The following is a 14,682-nucleotide window of genomic DNA, read 5'->3' on the forward strand; positions in this document are numbered from 1 at the left end:
GATTATGGCGGTCACTTTCTTGTTAAACAAACTGTACTCAGCGAGCCTGCGAACGCAATTTACACGTACTATACCGTATGTGCTTTTAATAATAAAATAGAGTGCTTCGTAAGCATATTGTTAATTAAGATATTATTACATTTAAAAAGAAATCTCTGTAAATAAACTTAAATAGATCAATCAACTTTACAAATAGAGCTATTTGTTGCGTAATATAATACTAATGCAGCACACATTCAGAGCAAGTCTATACCGAATTCGTTATATAGCTGCGTGTTCGATGAGCATGCTGTCAGCGCTATTACATCATTCTATCCTTGTTTTACATATCATAAATAATAAAGATAGAATAAGGCCATAGCGCTGATGCATATTCCTTGAACTCTGAGTCCGAATCTACAATGGATATCATAAGCTTTAAGCCGTACGCAAATAACCAATCAGTCGATAATTTTTTAAATAATCCATTGAGCTTGGTTACTTACGGCTTACGGCTAATATTTGTACTTCGAAGAAATCGTTTATCCAACGGTACATTTGAAAAACTATTTTAAAAAAACAAAACCTTATAATTTAACTATAAGTGTAAACCTCTATAAACCATATACTTATACATTATTATAGTTTTTTAAATTTATTTCTTATATATAATATATTAATATATGTATATAGTGTATTGAAATAACAACTCTTCTTTTGTCGACATACCTGACAATTTATTAATCTTCAAAAACACAAACGTTTCGATCAGTATTTTGGTCCTCTTCAAGTGTGAATAAGAATAATACAATGTCTTTTTCTAAAATAAACAATAAAAAATAAAAATAAAAATCAATAATAAACGCAGATAATATCAGATCGTCGACAGAAACCGAGCAAGATTTGCGCACGCGGAATCTATACGGCAGATTGGCAACAGAAACCGAGCAAGATCTGCGCGCGCGGAATCTAACGGCAGATTGGCAGCAGAAACCGAACAGGATCTGCAGCTTTTGACACTATTCAACTTTACACGGCTAGGAATATGCGTTTTCGCTCCGCACCGCTATGCGGTGCACACGTCGAGTTCTTACTCGACGTTAAGATTTAGCCTGACAGTTATATAAGACAGTTATATGATTGCTCGCATTTTGTTTGCTGGGTAAACGACTCATTTTCATTGCACGACAAAAACCTGAATTTAAGCGTATTCTTAATAAAAATATTATTATATTACATTTAAAAAGGAATCTCTAATCAATTTAAATATATCAATCAGTTTAGCGAATAATGTTGAAGAAATTTGAGACTCAGAAATTTGCTGATAATTGCCATCTATTAATTAATCGTCTACAAATTCACACAATAATTTTTGATCCATTATCTGCATTATATGAGAAAAAAGTATCTCTTATTTATTTTGCGTTGCATACATCCAGTTGGTTTCCATCCATTCCTTCAGAAAGGATACATTTTCGTTTAGCATTCTTTCAAAACTCTTTAACCTTTTCATGACTTTTCTTGTCCACTTTCCAAGAGAGATTTTATTGTTTTTCGATAGAGAGAAGAATTGAAGAAACATAGGTCAACGTAATCTACAAACCAACGAATGCTCTTATTCTGGGTCCTCCCGAGGGAGGGAACGGACAGCGAAGAGAAAGAAGGCGGACCGGAGGGCGGGGAGGTGGAGCGGGGGGAGGGACAGGGAACCGCACGGGGGTGGGAGCGAAAGCGAGAGCCAGACGTATTAATTAAACGACTCATTTTCATCGCACGACAAAAACGTGAGTTTAACGCCCATCGTCGACTAATGCGTCGCCCCACTGCAGCCCCTACGTGCTTAGCAGTACCGTGATAGCCGCAACCGCGCTCAGTTACGACAATGGTCTCAATCGCAGTGCAACAGACCAATCGGATGCTAGCTTTCATGCGGCACGCCTACCTTAGCGCGCGACACTGCTAAGCCACGCCCAGCGTTGATTTCCTACTCCTACTACGCGTGCGGTGCCTTGCTACCTCCGCGAGATATCCTGCTGGTGGGGCATTGGCCTAACGTCGGTCTCTACAGGCAGGTTCCCCTACCATGCCTCGTTTAGCGTGTAATTTGCTCAAACACTAGCAAGCTCTCGAGGCGGAAACATCAGAGCTGGTGGTCAGTATTCGCTCTTGCCATCGTGGGTTGAATCCCGCAAAACGTGCCTGACGTGGGTCCTTTTCGACGTTGCATGGACCACGACCGTTCTACTGTACCGTTTTCTCTCGTCGAAATTGCAAACGTGTCGCGAACAGGTCAATGGAAAGTGTCGAACATGACGTACGAGTGAGTGTCGTGAGACTTCAGCCAGTGTGACGGCGTTCGTGATTACGATTGAATCAACGAAGGTTCAATCGGATTGAAGGTTCAATACTTGGTGATCCAAGAACATCTATTGGACGACCAATATGGACCAATGGAATATGGACCAATCGCTTTAGTGATGCGTGAATAAGGTGCCGGGACGTGTCTATTGATTGTCTATTGTGACTGTCGAGGCTACCTGTACCGTTCCAACATATTATCGTGTGACGAATTTTATTGATGCGATCGAGAAAAAGTGATTATATCAATTTACTCAAAGAATTACTTTGAAGAATATCTGCAGACAATTGAGAATCGAAGAAGGGAACTCCATATAGATATATATCGATATCTGACATCGATCCAAGTGACGAGTGTTTATTGGTGGGACGAGAGTTAGTGTGTTCCAGTGATAATCTAAGAGTGTTTATTGAGAGTATAAAGATTCCACTACTGACGGAACTCGATCTAGAGAGAAGCCAGTTTCGAGGAGGCCGCGACGATGCTGCAGACCTAATTTCGACGATTTAGCGCCCGTAGACCCACGTCGATCTCGCCAAAGTGGGTTGCCCATCCAAGAAGCGTACGATAATCGTACGATGATGCCGCTCGCGCCGACGCCAATTGTCCCGGTGCCGTCGAAGCCGAAAATCGGCTTTAGTATCGATTCGATCGTCGGCGGCGGTGGCCAACCCGGTCGTGAAGCGGACCGCTTGGATCGGCTTGAGCGAGTCGAAATCGAGCGTGATGGCAGCCCGATGGAGATAGTCGAGGATTCGTCGTCGCCACGAGCACGTCGGGCAAGAACACCCGGTGCTCACTCCGAAGGCTCCGATCGGCCCATTTCCCGTAGTTCTTCAGTTGAATCATATCCGAATTCGCGAAGGACTCCGCACGCTGGCGGCGGTGGCGGTCAACTTTCTTACCGTCATCACAGTCATCATAATCCACTTCCTCATCATAACTTATCAACGACAAATCTGGACTTTGGCCGGACGATTCTGCACAGTCACAGCGACGGTTCTACTCCCAACAACAGTCCCAGTCCACCGCATAGGATACCACATGGGGACTCACCAGTTGGCGCGCACCCTCAACCGCCCCCGGGAGTGGTCAGGCCTAGCCCAAACTACCTCGCACCGCCGCCCAGCGCCGCGACGGCCGCGGCCGTCGCCGCGGAACAGCTCAAGTCCTTGTATGGACTGCCGGGTCATAGCCCAGCAGGCCCGCAAACCGGTCAGAATGAATATCATACGCAGCAGTTGGCCCTAGCTGCGAATTTGGCTGCAGCCCAACACTTCCAAGCGGCGAATCTTGCAGTGGCGCTCCAAGCGCATCACGGCGCGTCACCCCATGGACCGCCACATGGGCCTTACCCACATGGAGGAGCCCCTGGCGGGCCCCACCCTCCACCCCATCCTCATCAGCCGCCCAGAGACAGCTATCCTCTGTATCCCTGGTTACTTTCGAGACACGGCAGGATTTTTCCGCACAGATTTCCCGGTGGTACGTTGCTCTGATGTTCGTTTAATAGTTATAATAAACTTACTGCTAAATGTTTGAGAATTGATATGCAATGTATAAAAAGAATGTAACAATACAAAGTGTTGTAGCAGAATTAAAATGTGGGAAACAGCCTTGATCAGGCTTCGAAAGTATCCATATAGTATATTTGCTGGAATTTCAAGCTAATAATGCTTTCACGTTAACTAGACGATAATATGAAATGATTCGAAGTTAGACATGGAAATTGTTTTTTTTGTTGTTATATACAGACCTGGGAAGTAATAAAATTTGCACTTGACGTTGCGTAATTTCAGCAGAAATTATAGAGTAGAATCGCGGATTGCTGCGTGGTATATTTTATTTGCGAATAAATTCTTCTCGAATGATTCATTTGTAATTTATCGGATTTACGAGATTTACGCATGTTGGCAAGTGTTAATCATCATTAAAATTTACTTAGTAACAGGATTTATTGAATAGGATTAGTTGAATAGGAAACATGATTTTTTTATTGAAAAATGTTTATATTTAAGAGTTGATCTTTGAACGAAAACAATTTAGACAAACTATTTAGGAAATTTACGTCATTTTAATTATTATTTTTAACTAGATCTACTAGATTTCTGAAGATTTCGGTAATGTTTTTAATGAGGCTAGATGTAGCTACCGGGTTATCTCGTAGTAATTTATTTACAGAAACTAACATTTGCTCTCGTTATCATAAAACGTATGACATCATTGGTAATATATGGGAAACAACAATCTCCATGTTGAAATGCGATTTGTGTTTAGAATACTTTTATTCCCGTACATGTTATGATAACGTTAAACATTATGCAACTATCTGTCTATGTTGTTAGATCACAACTCTTTACATACCGAGGACGTAGAAAGTTTGAATCGCAGTTATAGTGTCACTATATACGATAATGTAAATATATCTATCAGTTACAAAACATCATACCGAGATGTAAACTGTCATCGGCTATCACAGCCGAGCGAGTCGAGCAACCGATTGACGTAGTCGAGAAAACGCAATTGCGCGCTCGATTTGCGATAACAACAATTATTCCCATTTTGTTCCCGCGCATCATCATGTTACGCAAATGTTTCATAATTAGGATTTTGTAATATCGTTGTCTCCGACGCGATTGTCCCTTATCGCACTGTTACTATTGCCGCATCAAGTAAAATAAGTGTCAGAGTTTTTCCGCGCGCGTTACGGAGTAATTAATTTATTTATCGTTGATATCACGTCAGTCCAATTACGCGCTTATCGCCGTTCGTCAGACTAGTTAATGGGAAACAGAAGAAATATCATTGCTCTCGAGAGCTCCTCTCGTGCGGCTCCCCGCGGTTCAATCGCTCCGTTCGCGCGAACCTGAAGCACGCATGCACAACTTTATGATGAATAACGCAGCTTATCGGTATACGCCGAGATAGCGATTTCTGTCGTTCGATATGTATTACTGGACAATCTGACGATACCCCGAAAAGACATTTAATGTTTGTGATGCGAAGGGACGTGACGTCGTTGGGAAATTAATTTGAGTTTTATTAAAGGTTCGATGGAAGATCAATAGTAATACCATCGACGTCTTATCCGTAGCTATTCGATAAATACTTATTGATCGATCAGTGTTGGATATCCGCTGCCGGTGGATAATAATTTAGTCAGTGATTTTAAATACGATGTTTATCTACGTTATTGTAGTTGGCTGTTATTTAAATTATGGTAGTTTGTTGTTCGGAGCGTGACTGGAAAGTAAAGAGAGTGGGTCGAGGCTCAGAAAAGCAATAGCCTTGGAAAAAATCATTCTAAATAGGCAACGATACTTATTATTTATGATTAGGCGTTGTTTTACCTTTGTATTATATATTTCATATTTAACGTGAACTTTGCAGAGATTATATATTTTTTCCTGCTCTACCAAGGCTCAATTGTCAATTATCTGACGTAGTACGATCTTATACTCGACTCCAAGTTCGTCGAACCGTTTCCGTGGTAGCTCGAATATTGCCAGTAACAAGATCGTTTGTTTTTGTGGACTTTCTGCAAACCCAAGAGCTTAAAATGCCAGCCGGCGATCAGACAACACGGGTCTCGTTTAAAGTTACTTACGGGGTCGAGCAGGCACACGAGAGGCAGGCAAGCCGGAGAAGATAGAGCATCCCCGGCAGGTAGAAAAGACGATTATCATAAATTTACCGCAATCGGCACGTATACGGATGAGGCGTGCCACCCGGTAGAGAAATATACGCGCGAGGATGCCGCGAAACTAGTTTCTTCTGAAAAAAGCGCTCCAACGGACGCCATATTAGTCCTCGACATCTCGAATATTTTTCTGTAGCACTTTTTTCTTCTTTGCATTGGTGAACTATTTAAAGGAAATAATGCTACCAGAAATGCCATTGTTATTTCAAAACTGTGTTCATTATTATGCAAAACGTGCAACTGTACACTTTATTGAAAACAAATATTTTATTTATTATATTATTTATTTATTAAATTATTTAGATAAATAAAATATAATAAATAAAATATCTCAAAATGTAAAGTATGACTTTTGGAAGAAAAAGGAATCAGATAATGGAACACAGTTAATGGAAGAAGACACATGACCGAGAACTTTAGCAAAATTTAATTATAAATTTGACAATAGATTTTAAAGTATTAACCTGCAAATTATTTCTGACAGATCAATTAGGAACATACGAAAACATACTCACGATGCAAATCAGAGGAAGTAGAAGTAGCATCATAAGTTATAAAAGATTTAAGGACAACGCGCCGTATAGACGAGAATCCAGTTGCGAACATGACAAGTTAGCAATAAGAAGTATTAAAAAGCTAACAGGCCAAGGATTGAGCCTTGAGAAACGCCGGAAGGGAATGGGTAGGAGGAGGTAGCGGTTGGTAAAGAATTGTAGACAGAGAACCTACTAAGGCCCAGTTCCACAACTTACTTTAACCAGAGTTTAACTCGTTAATGGAGAATTAACACTGCGTCACGTGTAAAATCTCTATAGAAAACAAACTCTCCTGTTGGATTGAATGTCATACATCGGACATCGGACGTAGTATGAATTCTTCATTAACGAGTTAAACTTCGGTTAAAGTAAATTGTGGAACTGAGCCTAAGAATTACACTGAGAGCGACGTGAAAATGGTAAACTGTCCTTTATGTATAGGAAATTTCTATATTTTCCAAAAGAATGTACGCATTGAAGAATTAAGCGATCAGAAAGACCTGGAAGATTTTGAAATGTCTCACATCGATCTTTCGATTGGTAGCAGTCATCCGTAACCCGGAACATTGAAACGGCGATACGCAAGCTGGATGCGGAGCTACATTACGCGCACAATATTGTAGGGATCATCTCTTATACTGGAAATTGTGCGAGATCTCGCGCGCCGATCGCGTTTCACTGCAACAAGAGCAGTGAGACGTAGACCGGCGATGTGGCCGATCGGAGGTTCAGTCACGTAGAAGGGGCAGCCGCTTATCTAGCAATTAGTCGGTATCGGTAATTACTGTTGAGAAGAGCGAGAGAGAACCTACCTGTGCTCGGTAGTACACGCGTATGAACGTACGTACATACTGGCTGGATGCACGCGCACGTGTTTGTGAAGCCGTCTCGATAAGCGAGCCTCTGATTATTTTCTTTAGCCTATTTCACCTTACTCTCTTTGCCTGCCAGCATCCTTAAAGGCTCTTAATGGCGCAAAGGGAACTTCCTTCTCGTCCGTGAGTTCCAGTATCGCCTCACTACGTTGACGGACACTACCGCAACAGTTAATTGCTGGCCGGCGTTTTTGCCGCCTCGCTCTTCGGCGATTCAGGATTTCAGAGCTTGTACCGACACTACCAAGCGTTTTTTATTGTTAGTAATAAAGGTTCTACTTTGTTTAATCGATCCTACGAACAAATGGGAAAACGCGATTGTCGGTGTGTATATGTTTCAATTTTTAGATCCTGATTTAGATCCTGAAGATTTAGAATCTTTTTTAGCAGATGAAGAAGAGTAAAGGCAAAATTTGTATTTTAGAGCTAACAGAGAAAAAGGGAAATGAATGCGAGGAAGGAAATAAAAGCACGAATTGTGCCTGCGAGACTTTGCAATGCGTATATTAGTGTAAACGTGTGAGCAACATCCAGGAATGACATTGAGTATTATTGCACATAATGCGGCATTATCATAATTGAGTGATAATCTCAAGATTGATCATCCTTTTTCTTTTTGTGACGGGATGAACAGCGACAGCTGTAGCTCGATAGCGATATTTCATATATCGTCGATAAATCGCACAAATGTATTACCTTGAATTCCTCCACTCAGACTGTTCCTAAGCTTTTCCCATCGAAGGGAAGTTGTTCATAAACGATAGTTAGAGCGCGACAACGTCCTTTTTTTCCTCGAAAAAGAAACAATGTAATCTCAATTAATTTGCGGTTAATTCGCATTAATCTCGAGCCTCTTTTTTTCCTTGCCTAGTCAGCGGCTAAATACGGCAAGCGTTTTGCTATCGATGCCGGCGGGCATTACGTCGCAATTACATCCGAGATCTTCCCGATAGCAGGTAGCCTCTCATCCTTGAAAGGAGTTTAATCGCCGGCGATGCGAAGACAATGCTATATTTATCGGCGCGTCTAGTCGACGCAATGCGATTGCAAATCCGTCCGACGCGCGCTAAATATCGGTTAGCAAAAAGTTTCGCACGCAAGTGTCGGTCTCATCTATCATCCTAATGACGATACGTGGCTGGAGGAAACGACTCTTCCTCCGATCCGAGGAGGATCCACCGCTGCTACAGGTTTTTTTCCGCACATCGCGGGCGCGGAGATTGAGGAAATCGTTTGGTTTTTCGCGCGAATCGTTATCCTGGATTTGCATCTGCAACCTTTCATTGGTGCTAATTGCCACTAATGACAACTTGCATAAGGGGCCTGCTCGTTGCGTTGGCTCTCGCGAAATTCGATTCGCGCGATCTTAATGATCCTCCGCGGCAACGGAATGATCGCCGGGATGTGATCATGGTGGCAATCTCTAATTACACGCAATAAAGATCCACGGACTGGGATACGCGTGTTGAATTCAGCGAATACCACGCTCGCTTGCTCGCGTCAATAACTCGCTTGCGGAAAATTGATATTAGCAGCGGAGAGTCACTTCTCTCTCGTGGCTGTTCCGAGATTGATCTCTCCGTGGCTTGTTAAGTAGTCTGCCACTGTTTTTGCTTTTTTCGCGAAAGCCGGGAATGTTGCACTTATAACACGAGCGGGGAAAAAAAATCATTCTGATGGGGCGCGTTCGCGGAACGAATCCCGATGTGTGCGAATTAGGATCCGTCATTATCGTTAACGGCGTTGTGTAATCTGGTTCTCATGCGGATAACTGGAATAATACGGGATATTAATACTTACATGTTGAGCAAAGGTATCATAATTGTACGAATTAGGACTTGATGGAAAGAAAGCTTCAGGCTAGCAAAACCGCGTTCCACTTGCGCGCGATATAATCTTGCAGTTATTAGAGGTGAGATTTAGTTTTGAGGTTTTTTTTTAGTTTTTTTGCACAAAATGCATTTATGTAAATAAGATAATGAATAAATGCATTAATCAAAATATTTTCCTTCGGTTTCTATGACTTTTTCCCATTTTTCTCTTTTCAATCTTTTTTCAAGAGATGGATTCTGCGACGATAAAAAGACTTTTCTTTTGAGTTGATCCATTCAGCGAATTTTCGCACTTCTTCGAAGTTATAAAAGTGTGTATTTTCTAAAGCGTGTTGCATCACCCGGAATAAGTGATAATCGAATGGAGAGTACGCGGGATGCAATAAGACTTTCCATTCGAACTCTAATAGTGTTTGTTTAACTGATAATGCAACGTGAGGTCGACCGTCATGAAGAAGAATCATCGCAATTCGTGGTCGTTTTTTATCCAACGCTCACTTCAAATTATACAATTGTTATTGATAACAATCAGCCGTGTCAATCTATTCAGATTTCACAGATTTCATAGCGCAACACCTTCTTGATTCCACCAAATACAGAGCATTACTTCTGACCATGAATATTGTGTCTCGGAGTAGATGTTGATGATTGGTCTGGGTCCACTCATGATTTTGATGACATCGAAATCACTACTTTTTTCGTCTATCACAAAACCAATATTGATATATTATGTCTTAATTGATGGGGTAGTATCACCATAAGAATTTTACAAGAATTTTATAATCCTCAGCTGCAGTTTTTTTCTGATTAAAAAACAAAAATAATGAATGTCGAAAATATTCTTTTAGAATCTCTATTTTTTGAAAATGGTATAAACACGACTTTTATTGCGTTTATTATTGTAAAATTATCAGTAAATGACTAAATATCATGGATTAATGTCAAAACTTTAAGAAACAACAGCTGTCATTGAAATGTCTGTTTTTATCATATACTCCTATATTGCTAGCGTTGTATCTTGCCCTATAAGCGGAGCGGGTGAAAAAAAAGAGAGATAGACATAGTGAAATAGTATACTCGCTTTTGTTATATAGTTATTATATAAATAGCACTTTTGACCTATTTTTCACATGAAATGTAATTCACTATAAAGAAAGAAAAGCAACGTTGTATTTTTCGTAATGTTCCGTAAATATAAATTTTAGATTTGACAGCAATTTCCAACGTATGCAGAAACGTGCCAATGTATACTAATTATGAAAGAGGAGGATATTGTCTGCACCGTAATGTTTTCATCCGTTTTCGCCCAATGTTAGCAATATAGGAGCATTACATATATGTGCGCTATACAGATGCAATCAAGTTTTAGAGTCTACGCATTGGAATGTCTTCGAAAACACTAACTAGAGCCTTTTCTTGCAAAACTCTCGCAAAACCTCAAAACTAAATCACACCACTAGTAGATAATTGCATTAAAAGCTGCGTTAAAAATAATCGAATGAATATCAAATATATGCCTTGCCACGTATTTCTCATGGTATGATAGTTTCATCTGGCACACATCTGGCTTTTTTTAAAACATCAGGTTTGTAAATCTTATGCTTACTTGAGATCGAGATAGTTACCTGTCCCTTCCTGGAAATGTAATAGGTAAATGATTTTGACACAAATGACTACCTTTACCTGACGAACACGTATAAAGTACAATGCTCAGTTCTTCGTTGAAAAGCCATCGACACGCAGGCACAATGGTAACTTAATCAGTATTATTAAAACGCCATTTATCCCCGCAACTTGTCTCGCTACGGGATGTCCAGTGGACAATGTGAGCAGTCCCTCGCCTCTTTTTTCGATGGTGGTTTTTACGATTCCTGTCGCGTTCATCTTTTGTGATCTCCTGCTCTTTTTTCCTCGAAGGGCAGCAATGTTCGATAAAAACATTCATTGACATTATTCTCAATCTCGTCAAGCTTTCGAGCCTCCTAGTTCGATTACTTTGTCAACCGAAGTGTTGTAACGTCAACTTGGCCGATTAATCGTGTCACTCTGATCAGTTCTTGATTAGAAATAAGAATATTTCAATCGATACATCGTTGTTGGCTTGTCTAGCGTCGTGCATGTTCTCACAATGACGATTGTTTCGTTCATCGACAATCCACCGATTTTTTTGCGTGACAAGGCAAGATTATGAGCGCCCAAGTGATCGAGCAGCTACCTGTGCATTGTGTATCTCAATAAGAGTGTATACGAGTATACGAATGCGTAAATCGGCGGGGATCGATGATGGTGATCGCACACTGTCTGCGGCTACTAGTGTTTGCGGTTGCACAGCATCGACATATTATAATATAGATTATTTTAGCATAAGCAGATGGATCCAAAATTGATGAGAGTTTTGTGCAGTCAAGATTAATGCATGAATCTCGTAGTGATATGTAAATCTTAAAATTCTTTATATAAAAAATAATTGATATTATAAATATATTATTACAGAAGTTGTTCGAAATAGTTTGATAATTATTCAAAGAATTAGCTTTGAGATTGCGGTCGGTAACGAGCTTTTATTCTTATTACGAAAAACAGTTTATGATGTAAGATCTAAGGCATACATACATTAATATAAATTATTGATTAAAAATTGAAAATTTTAATTGAAATTGAAAATTAATACTTTAAAAACCGACAGAGATGTGCAGTAGATCTTATTACAAGGATAATTAAATATAATAAAAATATAAGAGAAATATATGTAAACACGAACTATTCCTTTAAAGAATTTTCCAAACGATTTCCAATAACATTTAAAACATCAGGATAATTAATACGTTATGATTTTATCAAAGAGTTCATTGTCCGTAACAAACGTAAATAGTGCAACTGCACTCCCGACAAATGTATAGCTATAATATGTATTAAAACATATCTTATAATTAAAATTCTTGTAATTTCAGTTATAACATAATCTTCATGAGATTGTTATGGTTCATGATTGAAAAAAATTATTTTCCATGGTTCACGCACTATATCTATATTTATATTTTATTGTTATATCTATATTTTATTGCGAAAACTAGGGAGAAAGAGGAAGAAAGATCCACGAAAGAGACCAGCGAGAATATTTCGCGGCGCTCCCTCCGGAGCGGCAAATCTTTTACTCGTTTGCGAAACGGTGCCGGATCATTTTCATTTACGGACTTCGCGGGCTTAATTGACCGTTATCACGAACTGGCGGGTTAATGCAAGCGACAAGATAGCCTAAGTGCGCCTGAGCGTTAAATAATAATAGATTCCTGCGACTCTCTCGCGCTCTCGCGTGATTTCTCGCCGACGTAAAAGCCACTTTCTGCTAACGATCCTTAACCAACGGTTTTATAATACGATTCACGTGGAAACGCGATACGATACGTCAACAATTGGCGTGAATCGCGCGGGTTAATTACGCGCGCCTTTCGCGATTCCGCGCTCGTCGCGCGAGAAATCACTGATATCCGGTACCGTGCTAGGCAACGATCACTCGAGCTCTGCCGTAATTAAATTGCAATCATTCATTTACCGGCGCTTCTCGTTATTGTGCATACGCGCGGAACCGCAACCGATTTTTTGCGCTTCTCGGATGATCGGTCAAGCGGAATGCTTGGATCTACTCGCCGTTCACGGACCCGAATTCTTATATTTCTGCGACTTTATGCAAAGCGAAAAATTGTATCGACAATATTTCAGGTTCTGCATTATTGTTGTTTACGAGCAAAAACGCAAACGCCGTTAATTTATTTAAGTAACAGTCGCGGATAATTTCCAAAGATTTAAGACTTTAAAATTCGACTTTAAAATTAGGTGTTTGCGTATCGGCGTTAACATCGTATTAAGCAAGAAAAGAAAAGGAAGATTGCAACGGACAGGTTCCTGGAAGGTTAATGGGATCCCATCCTCCGCTTCTCTTCGCGAGCGAGCGAACTTGTGAGCAGGCTTCATGCGGCAATTCGAGATGATCGTTCTTGTGGTTGGGCTGTTGAAGTAATTCTAATATTCGCGATATCGAACTGGATTACGCGGGAAAAACACTCGATCGATTAATTGATCATTGGAGTGCAATTAATCAAAATCGCTTGAGGAAGCGGAGGAAGATCGCTTCAAATTACATCGTATAGGTACACGATTATTTACGCTTGTTATTGCATCGATATCCAGGAAGTTATGAGCGCCATTTACATTGCAAATCGGCAGCGCCCACGCCTTTTACAACGCGAGTTAGGAACAAGTTAGTGTCCATATTATCGCGGCGATATCTGCGTAATCGCGCGGCCTATAATACATAGCGGGGTATTTTATGCGAGTACTTTGTGGTGCGCGAAACCTTTGTGAATATGGAGCTGCACGACGCGACGGAGCAGTCTATTTCCGTTGTGACGCAGTGTATATGTTAATTGTCATTCTCGGTGATTATCGTCTTTTTATTTACGCAGTTACATATAGCGAAAATGACGCGCGCAGAAGTGCAAAACGGCCAGTCATTTACGTTTTCAGCAGTGTAATAGCTGCATTACCATTATTTTTATCGGGCAATTGCGTACAAACTGTTTGTTGACTATTCTTGCTGTTACTGTGCATAAGATAACGATCGCTAAAAATATACTAGGCTTATAATTGTTTAAAGAGTATATTATTATTGCACAAATATAATTATTTAAAATATACAAATGACGTTAGATTCAGGTATTTTTCGATATCTTTCATGGAGGCAGAGAATTTTAAAGTGTTTCTAATTATGCGTTACATAGAACGGAGAACCATTTAGATTTTTATCTTCACACTTTACGAAACCGGGCTTTGGGATATCGTTATCGATCTGCTGCGAGATTCGCACGTGCACACACTGGCGCTATTAATCGCCATTAGCGAATTCGATTATGCTTTAAATAGTCACTCTCGTAAAACCGGTCGCGGCCGTTTGCATCGAGGCAGACTTTACGGCTACGACGTGCCAATCACCCCTTTTGTCGCGGGGGAAATGGGATTTTCTCGCGTCGTTTCTATTCCGCTCGCAAATTACCGGTAGCGAAATCAAAGGACCGCATCGCCGCCTAATCGATCGTGGACTATTAAAATCATTAAACGACTCCAGCTTCAGCAACCGGAAGGTGTCGTTTCATAATTGCCGTGCGAGTCGAATATTTTATTAACTTGCCTCTTTATTCGGCTCCTTACGCTTTACGGTCTCGTGGAATATGACGAAGATAAAGCCGCGCACTGTTATTATGATAAAGTTACTTATTGTTAGTTTCGCTTAATGATACATGTAATGGAATTACAACATTTTATAATATTTTGTCACGATATTGGACGATTAGTTGCTTCTGCATACGGATATTGAATATAAAAAACACTTTACTTTGCGTTATAT

At 40.4% G+C, this 14,682-nt stretch overlaps 1 protein-coding gene across 2 annotated transcripts in view; it reads left to right on the forward strand.

Moving 5' to 3' along the window:
• The first annotated feature begins 2,049 nt into the window (after nucleotides 1-2,049).
• Nucleotides 2,050-14,682, forward strand: part of LOC105275400 (homeotic protein empty spiracles) — a 48,547-nt gene continuing 35,914 nt past the window's right edge. For both annotated transcript variants that reach the window (XR_893230.3, XM_011332204.3), the window contains exon 1: nucleotides 2,050-3,823. Coding sequence is in view for 1 of the 2 variants with exons in the window: in XM_011332204.3 (XP_011330506.1) it covers nucleotides 2,917-3,823 (907 nt within the window). In the remaining variant the exon portion in view is untranslated. The remainder of the gene's footprint in view (nucleotides 3,824-14,682) is intronic.

This window comes from Ooceraea biroi, chromosome 2 (assembly GCF_003672135.1).
Source record: "Ooceraea biroi isolate clonal line C1 chromosome 2, Obir_v5.4, whole genome shotgun sequence".
In the NCBI taxonomy this organism is placed as follows: Eukaryota; Metazoa; Arthropoda; class Insecta; order Hymenoptera; family Formicidae; genus Ooceraea; species Ooceraea biroi.